General features: G+C 47.3%; 1 protein-coding gene across 12 annotated transcripts in view; it reads right to left on the reverse strand.

The window, feature by feature from the left end:
• Positions 1-22,826, reverse strand: part of map4k4 (mitogen-activated protein kinase kinase kinase kinase 4) — a 103,724-nt gene that overhangs the window by 29,974 nt on the left and 50,924 nt on the right. For 6 of the 12 annotated variants that reach the window (XM_088912538.1, XM_088912537.1, XM_088912534.1 and 3 more), the window contains exons 10-18: positions 19,730-19,905; positions 18,763-18,835; positions 14,508-14,718; positions 12,187-12,348; positions 11,504-11,590; positions 9,868-10,086; positions 6,929-7,090; positions 5,302-5,544; positions 626-732 (exon numbers count right to left, since the gene is read on the reverse strand). In XM_088912538.1, the coding sequence (XP_088768664.1) occupies positions 626-732; positions 5,302-5,544; positions 6,929-7,090; positions 9,868-10,086; positions 11,504-11,590; positions 12,187-12,348; positions 14,508-14,718; positions 18,763-18,835; positions 19,730-19,905 (1,440 nt within the window). The remainder of the gene's footprint in view (positions 1-625; positions 733-5,301; positions 5,545-6,928; positions 7,091-9,867; positions 10,087-11,503; positions 11,591-12,186; positions 12,349-14,507; positions 14,719-18,762; positions 18,836-19,729; positions 19,906-22,826) is intronic. The other 6 variants (XM_088912541.1, XM_088912540.1, XM_088912543.1 and 3 more) reach the window with 4 other exon arrangements.

The following is a 22,826-nucleotide window of genomic DNA, read 5'->3' on the forward strand; positions in this document are numbered from 1 at the left end:
AGAGGAACAAGTAAAGGTTCATCCCCTGCTGAAAAGAGATGAAAGGAAACAACATTTCGGCTGAGGAGCCTTCTTCCAGTGTGACACCTGAAGAAGGCTCCACACGCACCTCCGAAGGCTCCTTCACACATCCGAAGAAGACCCCACAGCCGAAACGTTGTTTCCTTTCATCTCTTTCCAGCCTGGAATAATCCTGTACTTCTTTCTTTGCAGCCTTTGCATGCTCACACACCTATTAGAACGAATGTTGGGAATGCATCCTTATGGATATTATTTCCCCTTTGTAAGTCATTTTGCTGTAAGTGACGTTATTTGGGAACACAACTTGGATTTACAATCAGACGCTCTGTCCTGTATATGGTACCTGCAAGCGAAGTGCAAACTAATTCATGGTCCCTAATCCAAACATATTCCATTAATTCTATCCTCCACATTCACACTGTTCTTATTCTCCTACAGACAGCGCCTCACGACAGACGACGCGTATCGGGGGACTGCTCCTACAGAGCTCTCCGTGGCGGTGCAACGACGAGACCGGATGCACGACTAAAACGACGCAAAAGCGCGCATTTCCAGACGAGCTGGAGCGCGGCCGAGGCCTCGGGGACCGGGGGGTGGGCGTTACCTGGAGGAGCTCCTCTGGCCAACCGGGCCGCTGGGCTGTCCGACAGCCTGCAGGGGAGAATCCCGACGCGACAGGACCGGGGACCTGGACGTCGTCCTCACTGGAACCTTCCGAGCAGAAAGACACTTTCACAGGGGTGGGAAGCAGAGACAGACACGCCCGCGGACAGCCTCTGCCGCGCCCTCCCTCTCCGACTGCTTTGTCTTTGTACAATTCTTTCAGGACCGTGGAAGACGGAGGTGGCTCTTCGGAGTTTGTACATTAATGGCTCCCTGAGGCAGCACATTTTCAGAGAGGAACGTCTGTCGATTAATAATCTGTATAATTATTTCTGACGATAAAAGATCATGTAACCTTCAAGCCTCATTAAGCAAGTAAAAGAATGGAACACGCTAGGCCCCGATATTAAAGCACATGAGGAACTGCGACATTGCAGCTCTACAATGAAACGGACAGGAGGAACCCGAGTGGTCTACAGCCGCTCTCGAGAGAGACTTCCTGAAAGATCTTTCTCATTTCATAGTGGCGTGCTAGTTCAAGTACACTTTAGTAATATTCAGTATTTTTTTATGCAAGAGCCCTGAAAACCTCAAACAAAATGTAATACATTTAGGATGTCTACATTTCTTGTGTTACCTTCATTAAAACTTTTTAGATTATGATCAGGCTAACCGTTCTTGAGTATAGTTTGGGGGAAAAAAAAGGTGTTACACTGGAGGGAAAATGCATTTTTGTGCATAACCTTTTGCGGCTTCTGCAAACTACGTTTTTCTTCCTTTAAAAGAGTGCATGATAACAGGTGTTTGATGTATACAATTATTTGAACAAATGAAAGCTACAGAGTTCCCAAAAGCTCCCAAGTTAGTTTGATATTTCAATAAGAATTTATTTAAATGTTCCGGAATGCCATTAAGACAAAAAAAAACCCTTCCACCGAAGGGACCAGGAACAGAACCCCAGATCTCAAGCAGCTGTTTCAGCAGATGAACTTGGTAAACGAGGGTGTCTGAGTGACGCCAGAGCCTCAGCATGGCAACACGGACTGGTTAACAGGCGATAGTCTCGCAAAACTACAGGAGAAGTTCCGAACAACATTTACTGTAGCAGGAAGTCACTGCCAAGGTAAACCAGCCCTTTCTTGGTTAGCTGACAAAGATGAATGGGGCAGATGCAAATCTCTTTTTACAAAGGTTTGTGTAATGAGGTATTTTAATTAAATAGATGCATTACACGTATAAATACCAATAAAAAGCACTAGGGGTATAAAATGTATTCTGTAACGGGAGCAAATCTATTCTTGTCTGAATGTTAGTAGGTTAATAAAGCAATCACCCTTCCTTTCAGAAGCCAAAATAAGCACCACATTAAAGGTTATCATGAAGATAGATCAAGTAGTGGAGAACAGCCCTGAATGTGTAAAAAAAATTTAATATGTATACAAAAAGGGGATTTAATTCCCTAAATGAAAGCTCAGTGAAGAGGTCTACAGTAATCTGAACTCTGTACTTGCATTAACAGATTAAAAGAAAATGACGTTTTTGAGTAAAGGACAGACAAAATAACTGAGTAAAAGTGCTATATGTTTAAAATCAATATCCCAAATGTAGCAAAAGTCTGTTGCAGATGAAACAGTCAGCCTTCATCAGACATAGAAGCAGCTGCTCTTTAAATACAAGCACCAATTCAGATGACAAACGGGTGACTATACCAGCATTCATTAAGAATAAACACAAAAGGTGAATTTTATGTATATTGCTGCAAACCTCTTATAAGGAATCTAGTAAAACGCTTGTGAAAAACATTTTGTCAAAGGAAATGTTTGAAAGTTGTGCACAGGGATGAGCCAACAGACTGACTACTGATAAACCCAGTAAAATGAATCCGATGGGATTCTTGACCCTTTACAGTATAAAAAAATACAAAAGGCAAGGATCGGTGAAAAGGGTTAAAGAGATGCTTGTTGATGTTTCACGTTGGCAGATCCAATACGCTTCCCTTGCTTTGTAAAAACATGGATACCCCCTCAGTTATCAATGTGTTCTTACTGATGCTGAGATTAATTCAGAAGCTTAACTCCTATTCTTACCATCTACTGATCGCCGTTTTATCATGTTGAGTCACCTTGTATTATTATTTCCTAATTATGTATTCTGCTCTTTATGAGGCTTTTACTCAGTAATTCTTCTCCAAGATTTATGGCTACATATACTATTCCTTGTTAAAACTGAGTTATGTTAATGGTGATTTAATGGTGAAAATTACTTACAAACTAGTGGTACAGCTATACATTCCAAAAATTCAGACACTGGGTTTATAAAAAATAATAATACTCTGTTGGAAATGAGACAATGTATTTTTGCATTAAAGGAGAATAACAAGTACGCACAGTTTGGAATTTTCACCTATTACACAAAATGAAAGATTTATGTTGGAATTTACTCAGCTTTGAACTTTTTGGATGTTTGTGAGAAGAAAGTAGTCTTACGCCAGATGAGTTTAGAATTTTTTTCATAGCAGTCTGCTTCTAAAAAATATCAATACAATAAGACAGGTTTATGTAACCTTTTTAGTTGGGAAGGATGAATTTCCAATTATCTCAGGAAAAGTAAATATTTTAACATAACCCATGATTACAAAACCCATGATTCTACACATCAAGTGATTTCAATAACTAGATTAGCTAGAACATTAACATACACTCCGCAACTTTTAAAAATACTACACTTAAAATTTGGCAAAAGCAGTTTGTAAAATAGTGCACTAAATAATCCCACTTCATTAATCCCTGCAGAAAGCAATTTATGATACTTTCCTAAAAAAAAAAGATCAGGTAAAACAAACCCAATTGCAGGAATGCTGTTACCGAACAGTAAATCCGGTAATGTTTTCCATGTTATGTCCCTGGGGACTTCGCTACGTAGCTGAATTCTAGATCTAGAATTTGTAAACCCAGGAGTGCAATACCATGTAAATGAGGGGATCCTTATTCATGACTTGCGTTGGAATGGAGAACATAAAACATACCAGCAGGAGCTCATCATGTTTTCTCCAACCTACTGAAACACGGGATCTGTCAAGGGGGAACACGAACAGCTCGAGGTTTTCACCGACTCGACTGCTGCGTCACCCGTTTGCCACCCATCCTTGCTTTCGATGAACTCTGGCTGTGCCAGCGGAAGGTGGCAGACTTTCGCAAATGAAATTAAAGTGTGAGATTTCAAGCAAGTGCTCTTATTTTCTCATTTATTATTTTTGTTTCTGTCCAACAGCACTTTCACTCATGTTTTTGATTGAGCACCCTCACACCTGGAAACACTGTCAATTGAAATGTAAACAATTAGGAGATGGGGGGGGTATAGTGTTCATGCTTCTCTGTATCTTATACAGAGTTTTATCTCAGTTTCCATTATTTCCAATACCACTTTTGATTAGGGAGTGCAAATGGCATTTAAAAACTTTATAGTGTGTTTAAGTATTAATAGAGTAATAAATGTGGTAAAAATAAACCTCTACTGTAGATTTGGATGTTGGTAAACCTACAACACTAACCCTAAGGAGTAACTTTCATTACTGTTTATAACATCACTACTAACTTAATAGCTCAGACACCTGTAACAGCCTTGAAGAGTAAAAAGCTTAACATTCATATCGTTCCAAAGTCTCCTACGAAAAGTAAAGCAAAATTTTCAATCCCTACGTTCCCTTTGATGAAATGTCAGAAATGACCTATTCACATCCTTTTCACTGTTGTGAAAGTTGAACAAAAACGGATTCCCACATCGGTCACGTTTCCAAATGAGCAGCAGACCAGCCCCAGCATGTGATTGCAAAATCTAGCCTTTCACAGGCCAGGATACGTGAATGATTAAAAAGTTTCCTGGATGCCATTACAACCAGTATTAAACCCCAAATCAAGGCTTGCAGAGCAATTCCTTCTCTGTGAATACAGGTATTCAAGCATTTCTACTACAACATTCCTTGAGCTCAACAAATGTATCACAGCATGTATACTCTCACAGGCTCTTCTAAAAGCCTTGAACATTTTCTAAGAAAGACAGTTAATCGATCTTTGTTTTTTGATATTAGAGATCTCAAATGGCTTATCCTTGAATCGCTTTTAAAAACCTGAGTGCTAAAAGTTCTGAATGAAAGCAGCAGACTGCCCGGTCAGGAGGGTCTACGTCACAAAACTCGTTTTGTCTTCACAAAACGGCTCTAAATTTAGCAAGAGACATGAAACCTCAAGCTGGATGGAGGTTCCACAGCTTTACCGGTATTCTAAACCTGTCCAGAACAAAACACAGGTTTTAACATCGAACTGAAGAGAAGCTCAAACAGTCAATGTGTGTTTTCAAACTCTGCTTCTATGTACGCACCGGTCTCAAGGCCTGGGTGACTTGCTTGCCAACGCAAGAATACCCTGCCCGTTATATCCCATTTGAGGACACAGCGGTGGTCAGTCTCTGTGGGGCCGAATGCAGACAGAAGCCACAGGCATCACACAGAAGACTTCATCAGATTTGCAAAAGCCTTGAAATCCCGAGGCTGCCATGACTACAGCCTGGGCACTGGAGGATTCGTAACCTGAGTCGCCGCACACGCGGAGGGCCTGCTGCTCTTTGGATACCCGTTTCCCGATGGCAGGAAGCAGGCGAGTCCTGCATGCCTGTCCTTACCCTGGGAGGGACCTCCTCACTCTCTGCCTTAGTCCGGGCCCCTGGGTACCTATCCTTGGGGCTAGGCTCAGGCATGTCTGCTCTAGGCTCAGAGACTGGCTGCATGGCAGTGCGTGAAGGTGGACATGGGTCCTGAGAGCGAAGATGAAGATGTGCAAAAACAGGAGAAGGGTCACTGAAGGAATGGGATCGAGAGACGGGGGAAGCGTTACTCTTGAGAGATGCCAGTTGGGACCACTGTACCTTACAGGGAGAGAATAAACAACATTCAGCTTGGAGTTTGGTGCAGTGCACAGTACAGACCAAAAGGGGGAAGGAGAATGGGGGAAAAAAATGGACATGATTTCAGACAAACAGATTCTTGATTATATACGCGCGCGCACACACACACACACACGGAAGCTGAAAAGCAATGCAGGTTATACAAGCATGTGCCTCACTGGTGTTCTCAGGGGTTAAGAAAACACAAAACTGCATCTACATAACATGATTTTAAGTTTTGTAAAGCTGGTAACAAAACTATAAACATCAGTAATCTCATGACCATCTGTGGCTTCATGACATCTTGGAATATTTGCTCCCTTTAGGACGTTGCTGCCTGTTTCCCTCACAGGAAGGCTGTAAAATTATGGCTTTTAACAAAAATCAAGAAAAAAGGCAGCTGAACCAACACCTCCTTTATCCTAACTATTTTTGGCAATATTATTGTAAAAATGACAAGAAGGTGCTATTCAGATGCGAGAATATTCTGATGGGCTGTTAACAACTGGTATACAGCTGTCTGTGCCACTTTTGAGTCAGAGTGCCTAAAATGAGGATCTAAGACAGGGGCTTCTTAAATTATTTTTTTTACATACTTAAATCTGAAGCACGTCTGACTGGCAGTGTACCATCCGGTTAACTGGAACCGGCAGTAAACCAGTCAGTTCACTGAAACATACAGTAGATGCTTGGAATCATCCACAATTTAATATTTCACCTATGCAACTTCAACATGTGAACACCACATCACATATCCACAGATTCCCATTGTAAAGGAAATCCATAATCAGGGATAAAATACTTTCTCGCTTGTAGACGACGGCTGACACAGGCTTCTCAAGCCCACTGGGTAGCAGGATTCACGGTGCTCACTATGCCTGCTTCACTGCATGCGCTCTCTCGTGGCGGCATGCAGGATAAAGCAGCTGTTCGCACTACCGAGCAGACTAGTCACAGAGGGAAAGGGGTGAACTGTGCTGGGCAGCATGGACGGGTGGCAGGCTGGCAGCATGCAGGGGGGGGGGGGGGGTTTCCAGGAAAAGGATCTGCCATCAAGACTAAAGCTGAGGCTAAGAGCGGGTGGGGTGGCGGTGTGGCATCGGGTGAGGATATTCGACTGCAGCACTAAAAGCCAGACGCCACTCGTTACCTTGTCACCTGCTTCTCGACGGACCGCCTGCGACAGAACCTCAGCGTTCAGGTGGGAGAACATCACGAAACGGGAACACACAAGGTTGTCCCCCCCACCACCAACAGATCGACAGGCGCCCCCCCACACACTACGCGAACAACTGCAAAAACATCATCCTGACCGGGGAGGCGCGTTACCTGAGAGGAAGGTGACCGTGGGGGAGACGATTTGTACCTGAGGTTCCACAGGCCTGTGCAGGGCAGATGGGGCGGGCTCAGAGTTGCCATTCGAGAAGGACTCCGATCGCGAAGGCACTGGGGGGTCCAACACTTTGCAGGGCTGTCTGGACTGTGCTTGAGGTGAGCCCTGAATGTTCTTTCGGAACCTCTCGTCAGCCTGAGTGGACAAACGGGGAACAGGCTCTCATTGACGTTCAAACAGGGCAACGCTCAGTGCTGCCACAACGGGACCAGACACGTTTACGGCACGACGGAGACTCTTGAGATGAAACATCTACGCCCCCCCTCCCCCAGGCAATGCTGGGATTCTACAGGGTACGCCAACAAGCAAGCTGGAAAGGGTTTCAAGCAGCCAACTTGGTTAACACTGGTTTGGGAAACATGCGGGGGGGGGAGAAAAAAAGACAAGCATCACTGGGGTGGAGAACATTCTCACAAATCACGTCAAACGCACCACATCCCGTTTTGAAGACGCTGATCTAAGCAGATAGAAGATATCTGGAGAGCAGCTCGACAAGCTCTCCATTGTAAGGCACTCATCTCTTCGCCCTGGACTGAATGGTGGGACTATGGAGGGTAATCTCAACTAGCACTTCTACCTGAAGAACGCCGATGGCCACATGGACACAGCAGTGAGGCAGGGTGATGATTTTTAAGAACCTCAAAAGGAGCCAGAACACTTTCAAGATGTACATGTCGATACACGTAATTTAGGGCTTAATAACCGATCCCTCGTGTAAGGATATAAGAGATCACTTTATTAGCCATATACAAGTTCTTGCATTAGGAATTTGTCTTTCCGCAGACCCCAGCTTGCTCTCCATGAGAGGCACAGACAGGGAGAGAAGCTTGGGGGTCAGAGAGCAGGGTCAGCCATTTATACAGCACCCCTGGAGCAGTTGGGGTTAAGGGCCTTGCTCAGGGGCCCAACAGAGTAGGGTTCCTCTGCCGGCCACGGGATTTGAACCAACGACCTTCCAGCCACAGGCGCAGATCCTGAGCCACAGAGCCACCGCACCGCCCCAATAGAAATGGCAATAGCAGAGAATAATCTGTAAGTGCTGTCGCATGATCTAGCAACTACTTCCAGCCGAAGTGTTTTCCACTAATAAATGTTAATTATGGAGAGCGTAAAAATATCGGCTTGTAGCACGTTATTCATTTTTACTTCTTACAAAAACTGTTAACATCCTCCATCAATGTGGAGGAAGACTGGCACAATGTGACTGTTAATCCTGCCCACTGAAATGCTACAACTGCTCCTAAAACATAACCCCTTAAATCGCTCCATTTTTTACTGACTTGTGAATTGCCTCTGGTTTTCTTATTACCGAGTAAATGAAAGCTATTGTTTAAATAAACAAAACGTGAAAAAACCTTGCAAGCCTATGATCACCGTGTGATGAAAGTAAAACTTTAAACTTCAAACTGATGTGTTAAAAAGCTTTCCATGATTAAATTAAAACTATTACTGTTGTATATTGATGCTAACAGTACACACCAGAAAACATGCAAGGTACTTTCTATCATGCAGTGCTTACCATTCATAAAAATGAAAGATCCCTGCATTCAGTTTATAGTTCAGTTCTCAAACAACACAGAAGTAGCTGATTTTGTTTAAAACAAAAATGTTTGGTATCAGAAGCATTGATACCACATTTTGGTACCATGCACATGCAAATCTAATAAAAGGCCCCAAATCATGAGCAAGTAACAGCAACACATTTTGTTCTTCTTTGGAATGAACCCTCAGACATCACAAACTAGATATAAATTAGAGGAAACATTGTTTAACATTCCAGCACTACAGAGCTGCATTAGCTGTCATCGACACTCACTACACAACAGTCAGGGGCCATTAGAAAGTCTGAGAATTAGAAGTCAAGGTTTCCAAGGCTACAGTGTTCATCTCTCTGTGAACTTTCCCGCTCCCTTTCCACAGGGAAATCATGGCCTGCAATTCGGCCCAAACCAGACATGAGAGTCTGATGCCACATGGATCATCTGGGAAAGGATTAGAGATAGGGATCCCGGCGACTTTACAGCTAGCTGCACAAAACGTTCAGCCTGAAGTCTGAAACAAAGTTGAAGACCAAGTAAGCGCAAACAGTTAGTTGTTCAGCTTACACTCGGGTAGAGCCAAAGACAAGTCGGGCACGCTAAGCAGGACAGCAAGGAAGAAGAAAGATGTTTATTTGCGCAGGAAACAAATATGAGACTAACTCAGGGCGGGGAAAAATGCAAGTCTTCTCTTATCTTGAAGACCCCGGTCCAGTCTTGCTGAGGCACTTAAAAGAAAAGATGTTTCATCTTAAGAGGACACAGACTTTACACTGAGAAGCAACTAGGCAAGGAGCTTCAACAAAGCAGGACTACACATTCTAGAAGAGAGGCAGAACACACGAGCTGATCTGAGGACGCCGTGGTTGCGAGCGGTGTCTGTTTCTGGCGATACTGTCCGTTCTCTGTGCGACGGCGGTCACTAGTGCAGAGCTCCATCAGAGAGCCCTCTCTGTGCCTTCGTCACGGCCCCCCGCGCCGGCCTCGTCACGCATGGGAACACCACACGCAGCACAATGGCCACGGGGGACATGGTGCCGGGTCCGTAAGGAAATGGACGGGTTTCCTGGTTCTGTGCTCAAAAGGGGAAGACCTAAACTGAAGCCAGACTGGGCTCCTGTCTCTGTCGGCCACAGACCGCCTGTGGGGACAGGGGACGGAGAGAACACCCCCACCCCCCAGCTACAGGAAATGAGATGGCCCGCCTCAAGCTAGACTACGTAGTGGATTTAAAACAAAAAAGAAAAAGTGAGAGAGAAAACCAAAGTCAAGAAGGTACGCCGCCCACGACACTAACGCCACCACCTGAGCAGGCCTTAAGGCCGCGGCGCTGTGCGACAGAAGCAGCCGGAGGGTCTAGGCACGGTCGTTCACCTCTCGCGCGCTGTCTGTCGGCTCGGGAGCAGGGGGTTTCTGCTCTGCGGGCTGGGGAGCTTGCGGCAGCGGTGGCGGTTTATTCCTGTCCTGCGGCTGCGGCTGCGGCTGCTGCCTTTGGCCGTGCTGCAGAGAGAGGAGGTAGGCCTGCTCCTGCTGCAGCTGACGCTGAAGCCTCTCTGCCTGACGCTGCTCTTCCATCTCCCGCCATTTGTACTCCTGATGTACAGAGAGTGCAAGGTTTGAGGCACACAGGGGCAAACGGGGCTCTGGTTCACACTAGAGGGGCCCGCCTGAGGCTCTTGCTCGGGGCCGGGCAGCTGGGAAGGGGGCGAAGTGGGGGGGGGGGGGGGGGGGCTTCCTCATCCCAGAGCAGCAGGGAACTACCGAGGTCCGCCCAAGTCACGGCAGGACTTCCGGCGCGTTTTATCAGGCCTTTCGGGATTTCTAACCGGCCTGCAAACGGGATATTTTATCTGGGACGCCCTGGTTTTAACCCTGGACTGATGGTGGTGGTCTTGACCGGCCGGCAGCAACAACAACAAAAAACAACGACAAGAACTCAAAATGAAACCTGTCTAACTAGCCATCAGTGTGCGTCGGGGCAGAGGGGGCTGGGCCAGACTGCCCAGTGAGGGGCGTGCTGTGGGATCATCTCTACGTGTTCCTCCCAAGGACAGCGGCACCCTCTGCTGGCGGGAGGCAAGAACACCACTGCTGGATAAGAATAAAGCTGCTTCTCTGTAAGATCCATTTTTGGGGGGTTTTCACATAGAATTCTATCAAAAAAAGATAGGCCAGTTTATGAGAAGGCCCACCATCTGAGAGGATAAAAACACACTAACAGTGCTAAAAAAAACCCAAATGTTTTCTTTTCATTTCACTCTACACACCTTGAAGGATTTATCCATTTGAAAGGACTGCTCCACGGTTCCATTTTTAACTTGCTTTTGTTAATATCCGGTTTTGCAATAGGCAAATTTTAAAATTAAGACTGTGAGCAGTCATCTTCTAGGCAAAATAACCTGTCCAGAAATCCTTCAGCGGCGATTTCAGGAACAACGCGGAACGATATCAGTCACAAGCGGGACAGGGGCTGGTGGGAAACGAACGTATTTCCTGTAAGTGGACTTGAGGCCGCACAGGCACTGCCGGGACCTTTCTCCACCATGTCAACACTCACAAGCCATTCCTGTTCCTGGAAATGTAAGACGACGAGCTGAAACATAACACGAGCAGTCATATCAAGCTTATGGAACCGCTGTCCTTCCCACCTTCCCAGTCATACTTCACAGAAACGTTGAGGTGGATCCTAATAAACTGTGGGGGAGGAAGAAAAATCTCTTCGCAGTGGTGGGACCCTTTCAAAAGAGTCCCCCCCCCCCCAGTCCAAACCGTTTCCCCTTTTCTGTACGTTTCATCCACGAAGCAGGTCCACCTCATCGAAGAACAAACCTTCAGCCGCAGGGCCAAACAGGCCGGCCTACGCCAACACGAACCCCCTGCAAACACCCGCCTGCTGGACAACCCATCACCAGCCTGAGACTAACCCAACGACCGCACACCCTGTACTACACCAGCCTCACCCCCCAGCCCCAGCCCAGCCCCGGCGAAGGAAAGAAGAGCAGCAAGTTACCAGCAACATGGCCTGTTCGTGGAGCAGCTGCTGCTGAAGAATCTCCAGGTGCCTCTGCTCCTCCTCCAGCTGGCGCCTGATGTACTCCTGCCGCACACAAGACACAGCGAGACACGGGGACCGCGGGTCAGGGGCGGCTGCGTGCGGCTCCCCCTTCAGGCCACACAGAGCCCGGGCTGGAGGGACCGCGGCCTCCAGCCCGGGAGACGGCCCGCCAGAACCACCGCCTTCGCGGGAGACAAGCTCGAACTCCCTCCCGCCTCTACGAAACCTACACAGGGCGAACTTGTACAAAACCTACCCTGAGAGTGAGATGTTCTGAAGTCCGCTTCGCATGCCTCTTTGAGGACGAACTACTTCGAACCACATCTTTAATCTGAAGATTAGCTCTGCAAGGTGAATCTCAAACTGGGGTGGAGCCACAGGAGATTAAAAGTGGCGATACGGGGACTGAGAGGGGTGACGCCGCTGGGATACTCTACTGTCACTGCACCTCGTTCTTCCCCTTCTCTAAAGCAATCGAGGCCTCGGCTGCCCCAGATATTACCGCGTCTGTCGATTTCCAGGCCCCACGCCCCTGTTCATTAAACCAACACGTGTGGGGCTACTTCAAACTGCACGGCGGGACAGTAGCGCTCCGGCTGCCCCCCCCCCCCCGCCAGCGGCCTGGCCGCGGGCCTCACCTGCTCGCGCTCGGCCCGGCGCCGCTCCTCCTCGGCCCGGCGCCGCTCCTCCTCCTCCTTGCGCCGGCGCTCCAGCTCCTCGACCCGCCGCTTCTCCTCCTGCTCGCGGCGGCGCTGCTCGCGCTCCTGCTGCCGCCGCACCTCGCGCTCCCGCCGCTGTTGCTGTGGCGACGCAGAGAGAGAGAGAGAGCGCCGCGGCGTCAAGCACCCTGGACCCTGGAGTTTGTTTACGCCCCGGCTCGCGGCGACACCCCTGCAGCTCATGGGGGGGGGTGAGAGGGGGCTCAGGATGCGACCCCCCTGCCTGCTGCTCTTCTAACGTGCCCCCAGCAGCCCAGCCCAGCGCCGCAGAGCCCAGCGCCGCGTGGCACCCTGGCCAGCTCATCCCACCCAACCCTGGGCATTTTGCACATATTTTATTGTTTTTACAGCGACTATGATCAGCACATTTTGCACACACCTATGTATTTATTTATTTTTATTTTGTTTGTCTTTTGTTTTATAACTATTCTGATGTCTGTTTTGCTTGTCTTGGGCTGGACTGCTGTAACACATCAATTTCCCTACGGGATTAATAAAGTATTATCTATCTATGCTTAACAGCGCCCAGACCTCTTCCTCTACTGCCTGTTAACGTGATACCACCCGATCTGGCCTTTTTTTACATCTGCACAGCTCCTGCACGCACTCTCGTGCTGCACGGCCTGCGGATAACCAGCTGTCCGGTGGCCACTAAAAATTTTGCCTGACCATTTCCCCAAGGAGCAGGCAGTTATAGAACATTTCATTAACTAAATTAAAAGGGGTGAGGTCAATGGGCAATCAGTTTCACAGGAAATGACCCTATAACACATAATATGTTTAACAGTGTTAAAGAAAAAGGCTGCATTTTCAGTAAGAATGCTGAAAACCCAAAACACATTTCACTTAACTGTGTCTACTGAAGTTCGCTGAAACTCTTGAATTAGAATCAGTTCTCCGCACCATTTTTAGCTTTCCTTAAAGCTGAACTATTGCATTTCGCCTTCTCTAAGAAAGCTGGCTTCCTAGATGTGAACTATTTATCTCGCTGAATCTTATCACACCACCTACTGTACGTGAAGCGCGAGAGAGCTCAGATCTTTCCCTGATGAGGCAGAGGAATGCAATAGCACTTTTAAGTCTATGTCAGTAGACAGTCAGAAATTAGCAGGATTTCAAGGGATACCCCTCTATTGAAACTGCTTGAAAAATCACCGATTATTCAAAACATTTACAAATATTTTATTTTCATTATGAAAGGCCTTAAAAAACTGCAAGGCACATTTGGATATAAGGCACATAAGGAAACCTACTTGGAAACAAATCTGTAGTGGGAAGAAGAGATCCCACTGACAGAGCACTTTCCATAATTCATGCCAGATACTTCAATAACAAGAAACACTGACCCCCTGTTACTACAAGCGGAGGTTGTTTTTGGAAAAGTTAATAAAGCTCCACAGTTCTACAGAGCTGAAACCCTATAAAAACTCAGGAATCAACCTAGCAAAGAGCATAAAACATCTGAAGAATGACCGAGGTTCTAAATAGTAACAATCGGGTATGTTGGTCCATAATGAACAGAAATATGTCACAGCCCTTGCAGCAACAGAGCCAGCGCAGTCGCAGTGCAGAGAACATGCCAATTATAGAAACTGGCCCAAAAGGCGAGTGACCTCTACTGAGGATGACTCAAAGTACAAAATACGAAAAGAAACATCAAAATAGGCTCCAGACCTTGAAGGCCAAAAGCAGAGAGAGTCAACAGAAAGCCTAGTAAAAATCTGTCTAACCCTGCATACGAAGAGGGCCACTTCACAGCCCACCTGAAAAGGGACATGTGAAACATGTGGTACAAACTAAATTAAACGAAACACAAAGTATTTCTATCAAAGCATTATCCAGATAAGAAACGGCCCTCGCACACGCACGGCTGCTCAGAAACGGGATCACGGTGGTTGTGTGCTGCGATGTAAGATGTAAACTCCGTTCTCAGGTTCTTCATGAGGATGAAAGTCAGCCTTCAGGGGAGGCTGTGCAGGTGTGTACAGATCAGGATTTCGGGCTTGCAAGTTCAGGTGTAGCAGGCTGTGGCCCGGACGCCCGCGGCGAGCAGCTCTCCGGGAACGCTAGTCATTTTCGGGGGACTCTCAGGGGCCACTGACCACTCGGGGGCCACAGCTCTCAGGGGCTGGAGGTTACTTGGGGTGGGGGGAGACTTGGGGGCCACAGCTCTTGGGGGCCACTGACTGCTCAGGGGCCACAGCTCTCAGGGGGCCTCGCACACGCCACAGCCGTCTTACCTCCTCCAGCCGCCGCCGCTGCTCCTTCTGCTGCTCGATGCGCTTCTGCCGCTCCGCCAACAGCTGGCGCTTGTACTCCTCCTGCTCGCGCAGCTGCTGCTCCTGCAGGAGCTGCTGCCGCCGCAGGGCCTCCGAGCGCTCCTTGTTCTCCTGCTGCAGGCGCAGGAAGTCCCGCCGCAGCGTGGACTCGCCCGGCACGTTCACGATTGAGCTGCAAGCGGGGGAGAGGGCGGGGCGTCAGACCGGCTGCTGACGAGACGGGGGAACCGCAGCCCCGGTCTCCTCAGGCCGGTCATTAAATAAATTCACCGATGTTCAAGAAGAACAATCGACACATTTCAAATCGAGCACAAAATCTTGAACTTTGTGAAAGTACCGGAAGTCGCCTTGTTCCCAAGAAATGCAACATGATTCGGCCCTTCCTCCTCGCTAGCCTCCGTCAAGACTAATGCACCGTGTTGTACACCTCACCGAAGAAATGTTCCAACGTGATCTGCATGTTGCACGCTGCAGAGTTAACAAGTAGTATTTGTCAGCAAAACCGTCTCGAAGTCGAGAGCAATATTTCTGCTGGATTAAAAGACGCATTAATTATTCCTTACAATGTCACAGGGCCGTTTGGTGGCCTCGTTCGGAATCGCAGAACATGGCGCTGCGCACACCTGGAAATTGAGTATTTTGTGATGCAAATCGGAGGTTTTATAAATTATGGCGCACATTTTACTTTTATTGGGGTTTGAAATGCGCTCATCAATGCTGATTTATTTCTAAGCCTGAAATATAAAAACAGCGTTGCAGTTCCCCTTGAATGGCCTAGTATCCAACAAGAACGAGGACTTGAAAGACAGGGAAATTGTGCACAGCGGAAGAGAAGCCCGAATGGGTCAAGGCAGAAGACAAGGTGCAGGGAGCAATTAAGCCTGGACAGAGAACAGCTCAACACAGAGAACCTGAATCACAGAAGGAACACAAGCAGCACAGGAGAGACCTCTATCGTTGAGTTAGCACCAAGGCAATCACTCCTTCACTCCCTAAAGAAAGATTTTCACAACCCCATCATTTTCACGTACAGACCATTTCCTGAAATCAGAAATCCTCCGCATACTTCAGCGTTGAGTGCCCCCAGAGACTTCTGACTGACTGCTGCAAACCAACGTGAATTTTAAAAGCTGAAGCCTATCAACCAACAGCAAACTGCTACCACAATAAACTAATGACCAATACAACCACACAACATGATCAATTTGACACCGACACCTGGAAAGAAATATCTAATGATTTTGAAATGTTTTCAAAAGTAAGACACCTGGCGGCTACTTGTCAGAAATGGCTTTCTGCTACACCTGAGAAACAGAAGAGGCGCATGAAAGCTTATAACTTTCTCAGCAGGACAAGGAACACAAAACGTTTCCATCAGAGGACAGTGGTGTGTTGGCTGTACAGAGAAGTCCGGTTCAAGCCAGGTGGTCAGGAAATGACATTGTGCCTGGATTGTGGTTAAAAACAGTAATGCAATGCAGATGGGCACTGCCCCTGCAGTTGATCACAGTGATTTAGACTTTACATTTTTCACCTACAAATTATACACAAAAACAGAAAGCATTCTGCTAAAGTCTTGATCACATTCCAGTCTTGGAGGGGGCTGCAGTTCTACTGCTACAGTGTTGGTTACAGATGAGCAATGCACAAGACACATCTGCACATCACTTCAGCACCATCTACACTCAGTGTCATGCCGGGTTAAGATGCAGATTAATACTTACTTCATATTGTTCAGATGTTTACATTCATGTCAGTGTTTTTAACCAATTACATATCCAATTGATAGACCTAAATATGACAGTTGGCCTCAAAAAGCCCAGGAAACGCTGCAAGAAAACTATTTTAAAATTGCAACTTAACTGTAAAGAAAAAGGAGCAAACTACTATTTAAAATGAACACTGGTGCTTAATTGCTGTGGGAAATACGGACTCAGATGGCAGCCTTAATATAATGACCACGTGTTTTATTTTTGGAGAGTTCTCAAGAAACTCAAAGGAGTATCTGCCAGTAAATACTTCAGCGTGTCCAGAATTCAGCAGCCCTGGTGCTGAAGCACTCTGCATCGGCACATACTTCCTGTCCTCTGTAAACTGCACTGGCTCCCTGTGGAATTTCGAGCGGACTTTACAAGGCACTGAAGGTGCAGTTTATTTTCAGGACGTACTATATAAATCTATTCCAGCTCTTAACCTTTGTGTCCAGCAGAAGACCAAGCTCTGTACACAATGGCCCATGGGGCTTCCTGTGTGTAACACCATGACTATAGAACTAATCTCCCAAATTCATCACACTTTCAGAAATCAAAAACTTAAATATCCATCTTTAAATGACGAATTTCACCCTTACTGCTGGTTTTCACAAAGTCAATCCGCAGTACCTTTTTCACCACTTCGTTTTTGCTTCTATTGTGTATTGTGTGCTACTGTACAGTGCCTCGAGTTCATTGAAAAGCTCTTGAGAACTGTATTTAACAAAGTGGAGTAACACAAAGTAAAGGTTACAGTAGTTCAAGTAGGGAGCTGTGTCAGCATGCATGGGCTGCAAAGGAGCAGGTAAAGGTTTACTCCATGCTGAAAAGAGAAGAAAGGAAATAACTTTTTGGCTGTGGTGCCTTCTGTGGCTCTTCTTCACACATGAGGAAGGCTCCACAGCCACAACGCTGTTTCCTTTCTTCTCTTTTCAGCATGGCGTAAACCTTTAAAGGCTGAGGTAGTCTCATCTCAATGAAATAAAGGCATTAGCGCTATTTCAGCATCAGATGGGCAGAGAAAGGATCTTTATGAGTAGCATGTTAGGAGCATTACAACAGGATCAAAAGTAAAATCAGAGTTTCCAACATCCATCAAAGATGTGACTTCAGAGCCATCAACAGCACTGGGGTCTCTGGCTCTATCTGAAGTCATGATCCACATCACAAATGCGAAAGACACCTGTCAAGTGCAGCAGATGCCATAGCTGTATCAGATTCTATCGGCAAATCTACACAATCTATCATCTGCGCAGCAAACCCCACTTCTGCAACGGCGGTATGGTCTGAACCAGAGGCAGCATGTAAATACTGAAAGGACCTGTACATCATCATCACGTTTAAAAGAAGCCGAGGTTCACTAACTAGGAGTCAAACTTTGAATCTGAATAGGCCATAACGATCATCTCTAGCATATTTTCCACCCGATTCAGCAGAGTGGCATAGCTCACAATATCAAATGCGGCATGTCAATCCAGGAGAAGACTATTAAGTAATGGGTCAGAGGCAAACCATCGACTGCATGAGGAAGGGCCATTTCTGTGCAGGCTCTAAACCGAGACTGAAAACGTTCAAAGTGCTCAGATGCAAGATTCTATTTTTTTTCCACAGCACTGTAATATTCCACCCAACATACCACTGTAATCTTCCACCGTATTTTGACTCCACTGTTATGCTATAACACTGTATATACAGGGAATATAAACATTCCTTAGGATCTCTTGGCATCGGATAGACCAGATTTTTAAAACTTTTCATATTAATAGTGGTACTGTCCACAACCTTAAAATGTCTTGGTTTAAATTAAATTTATAACTGTTGCTTTTCAGGCCAACCTCAATCCAGTGCCTAGAAACATTTTTTTGTAATATTTAAGACTGTTATGAAGGTTAACATAAAAAACTGTATTCCTGCTTGTAAATATAACGTTTGTGGACCTCTCCTGGTCTATGGTTTCTGGCAATTATTTGTATTCTTGGCTTTTATAAGCTTAAGCAGACAACCCTGTTAAATTATGCACTAGATTTAGCTTGAGCCCTCTCTATTTCATGCCTAATATCATTACACCAGCGTTTATCAGAGCACAGATTTGACGCCTGGCAGCTCATAAATATTCATATAAACCCATCTATGGGCCTGGTGCAGATTTCAGCGGTGTACTTGTGCTGACACACTCATGCTGCCAGGAACAGGACAGCGAGCAGCCCTCTACAATCTGGAAAGACCTGCCTGGCCTTCACGAGCCTTATCCACTTCAAAAGAGGTGCCAGCATATCCAGAACACCCCCCACAAACTCGGCAGCACACGCCCAAGAGCTGCACACACAAGGACCCGAGAAACAAAGCGCACCGTTTCCGGAACGCACTCCAATGGCTTTTGTCAGGACGGGTCCCGGGCCGCGCGCCCTGCCGGGGAAGAGCCCGAGTCAGAGCGGCCCGCCCCAGGCCCGGCGGAGCGTCATTACCTGGGCTCTCCCTCCTGCTCGGGCGCCTCTTCCTCCTCCTCCTCGCTGCCGCTGTACTCGTACTCCGTTTCGTCTGGCAGGAAGGAGGGGGAAAAAACAAGGTTTTGCCCCATTTTGCAGGTTATTTTTGTCAAATCGGTGACAAGGTGAGTCTAGCTGGGTCTAGAAGTATAACTGGTCACAAACCAGCCTGCAGAATAACTGCAAGGATCCCCCCCCGCAAAACCAACACTGCCCCCTGACGCTAGGACAATTCAGTGACGGACACTTCTGGAGAATCATTACTGATCACACTAGCAACGTGAACGTTACAACATTCTTCTGGTGTACACGAAACAGCAGGACTAGCTTACGGGTTAAATTCCCGTTAAGCGCTAGTGTAAGAAAAACGGGGTTCTACCTAAACGTAAATGTACAGTATGTGAATCTGCCTGCAGTCCTGTTAGCAGCAGCAGAGATAATGCCCAGCAGGAAGGTTATGGCATATGATTACGTTTCATGTGGCGCGGGAAAAATGTTTAAATCATTTTCTTAGAAATATAGAGCACTGATCCGCCACATATCCGCCACTAATTTGACATTTCGAGTTTGCTTGGTGTTGTGTAGGAGTCTGGAGGAACAGCTGCCTGAGCAGAGCGGGCCTCCAGACAGGCGGCAGTGCTGCAGCTGGTGAACACTGCGCAGGCTCCGAGGCTGGGCGCGCGCCGCGCTGCCATCGGGCACCACAAAGACAGACGGCACTAATTACAGCTTCCCAGGACATACGGGCATCCAAACCCCTCTTCCAGAAACGGCTCAAACAAACGCACCCGGTGTCTTTCCTCCAGATCGGTCACAACCCCATCTGCAGCCCACAGGAGCAGGCAAGGCCCCAGGACGGGCCGGCGGGCGCGCGGCCGTGCTGAACCGGGCTGGAGGCGGGAGGCGGGAGACGCCGCGGCGGCGTGGCCCCAGCGGGGCCCCGTACCTTTCTCCCCGCGCTTCTTGCGCGTGCGGTCGATGTGGTCCTTGAGCTGGATGCGGACCTGCCGCTCGTTGGGCTGGTCGCGGATGAAGGGGTGCTTGAGGAGCTGCTCGGTGGGGGGGCGCTGCATGTAGTTCTTCACCAGGCAGCCCTCGATGAAGCTGAAGAACTTCTTGGACCTGGGGAGGAGCAGACAGCGTGAGCCGGGCGCTCGGCCAATCCGCAGATCACGACACCGAGGGGAAACCGATTCATGACGTGCCGGGCTGGGCTAGATGGCGAGAGGTGGTAAATGAGGTGGTCTCAACCTGGCTGAACATGAGGAAGCCGTCACTGGGCTTGCCAGTTCCAGACCGTGGCACAACTTCTTTAATGACCACTCACATTCGCCTTGGACTGCTGCTTTGGCATACAGATGCATTTTTCACTCCCACACCTATAGGTGCATTAAAATGGAAGTACATGCATGATGCTCCTTTATGTCATCCCAGGCAGCCCAGCAACCTTATCCCTGTTCAACCACCTCTATATTTTTCTGACATTCATCCATTCATTCTCTAACTGCTTCTCCCAGTTCAGGGTCTCGGGGGAGCCAGAGCCTATCTCGGCGTGTAACGGGGGCAAGGCAGGGTTCACCCCAGACAGGACACCAGTCCACCGCAGAGCACAGACACAAGCACACTCTTACACCAGAGACAGCATGTCTCTGGACTGCGGGGGGAAACCGGAGCGCCTGGAGGAAACCCACGCCAACCCAAGGAGAACATGCAAACTCCACACAGACAGCACCCCAGGAACTGAACCCAGGGTCCCAGCGTTGCGAGGCAGCAATGGCAACCACAGCGCCCCCGCCCGCGCCACCCCAATTTTCTAACACGGTTTCAGGGTTTCAGAAAAAACGTAATTAAAACTGTCTGTTTAAAATCATGCACAGTTCAAATTTAGAAACAAGTTTGAAACTGCCATGGAAAAAAATGATTTTCCACATCAGACAATGCTCTGTCGAAACTGTGATTCACCAAAACATTACCAGGAGTGACAGCACATACTGTATATAAGGGTGTAGCATTTTCACTGAGCTGCCTTTGTTCTACATTTATTCCAAACCACAGAAAGCCGCATACAAAAACTTGACTTTTCTCCCTCTCTGCCAGAGATTGTTCTTCTGCATTATGGTTGTTTGGATTCTAGACAGATCTATATCAAAAGCTGGACTGGAAAACATAACAATGAAGTAGATGATTTCAGATGCAAAGAAAAAAGTAAATCACATCTGGAGTGAGGTTAAACGTAATGACCACACTGTTTTTCTAACTTTGCTCTACAGCAGTTTTATCAAAAAAGTAAGAATGAAGACAAAAAAAATCAATAAAACAGATCCCATAGGAATTATGCCAATGTTCTATTTATCTGTACCAGACTGACTTATCTATTTTAAATGTTTTCCATCATGTTTGTTTTAAAAGTACTTTCTTTCCTAAATAATGTCCTAAATAAATAGCTAATAATCCATAACTGCTTAAATAATTCAATGTTCACACTGCTTAGTGCATTTAAGTCTTTAAGATGGCTAAAGGACCTTTATAATAATCTGTTTCTAATTATAATAATTATAATTGCTGACACTTATATAGCGCTTTTCTGGACACTCCACTCAAAGCGCTTTACAGGTAATGGGGATCCCCTCCACCACCACCAATGTGCAGCCCCACCTGGATGACATAATGGCAGCCATAGTGCGCCAGAACGCTCTCCACACACCAGCTCTCAGTGGGGAGGAGAACAGAGTGATGAAGCCAGTTCAGATATGAGGATTATTAGGAGGCCATGATTGGTAAAGGCCAGGGGGGAAATTTGGCCAGGAGACTGGGGTAACACCCCTACTCTTCTCAAGAAACACCCTGGGATTTTTAATGACCACAGAGAGTCAGGACCTAGGTTTTACGCCTCATTCGGAGGACTGTGTCTTTTTACAGTATAGTGTCCCTGTCACTATACTGGGGCATTAGGACCCACACAGACCGTAGAGTGAGTGCCCCCTGCTGGCCCCACTAACACCTCTTCCAGCAACAGCCTTAGTTTTTCCCAGGAGTCTCCCATCCAGGTACTGACCAGACTCACACCTGCTGAGCTCCAGTGGGCTGCCAGCTGTGAGTAGCAGGGTGATATGGCTGCCGATTAAAGGATCCTCCGACTGCACACATTCCAGAATGTCTTACCTAACAAATTAATACAAAAATAAAACTGCTCATACTTTCTGTAGATAACTGGTGTGGCAAAGGTTTAAATCTGAAACGCACGGCACCTCATAAAATCCATTGATTTAGGATGGCATCTGATGATCAGAAACTAGATTTTTTTGGATCAACGAGGAGGTTGAAGCAGAATGGTGCACCCCCCTCTATTCACGACTGACTAACACCTGCTTTCCATAATGACATACGAGTCCCGGGGCCTCCCCATCCCACCTCCCCCACTGACAGCCTTAATGGACCGAGAAGCACCTGACAGCACTGTAACTCCCCCCTAGGCCCCGATCACACTGCAGGCTGCGATTTAAATCGCCGAACACCGCGTAAACATGTTGAGAAGCAAGGCCCTGACTGTACTCAGCCCTGGGGCAGGGCTCAGCAGCACAAGAGGGCTCAGAAGACGGCGGCGGCAGTTCCAGGCTATGAAACACGAGCAGCTCTTTCGGGACTAATTGGGGGGGGGGGGTCGTGTGGACCGGTGGCCTGACAACAGCAGCTCCTCACAATCCCGACACCAGACACAGCACTCTGCCCCCGGTCACTCTCGCCTCCTTCATTCTCCTTTCATCTCCATTTGTTCCTGACCGACTCACACAAATTAGTTTAATCGGAGTTCCTGTCCCACTTCGGACGCCGCTAACTTTTTTTTTTAATCACGTTTAAAACCTTCAGGAGTTCAGCACCTGCGGTGGAACCCGATATCTGTAAATTCTCTCCGGCGCACATCAATTCACCGGGAGCCATCAGGGGACAACTAAAATATGACAAGACGGGTCAAAAGTCAGGGTGAACTGAGAAGTGGGGGGGAAAAAAATACTTTTTTACAAGCACCATACTGGGTTTCTCCT

This window comes from Atractosteus spatula, chromosome 4 (genome assembly GCF_055471065.1).
Source record: "Atractosteus spatula isolate fAtrSpa1 chromosome 4, fAtrSpa1.hap1, whole genome shotgun sequence".
Taxonomy (NCBI): Eukaryota; Metazoa; Chordata; class Actinopteri; order Semionotiformes; family Lepisosteidae; genus Atractosteus; species Atractosteus spatula.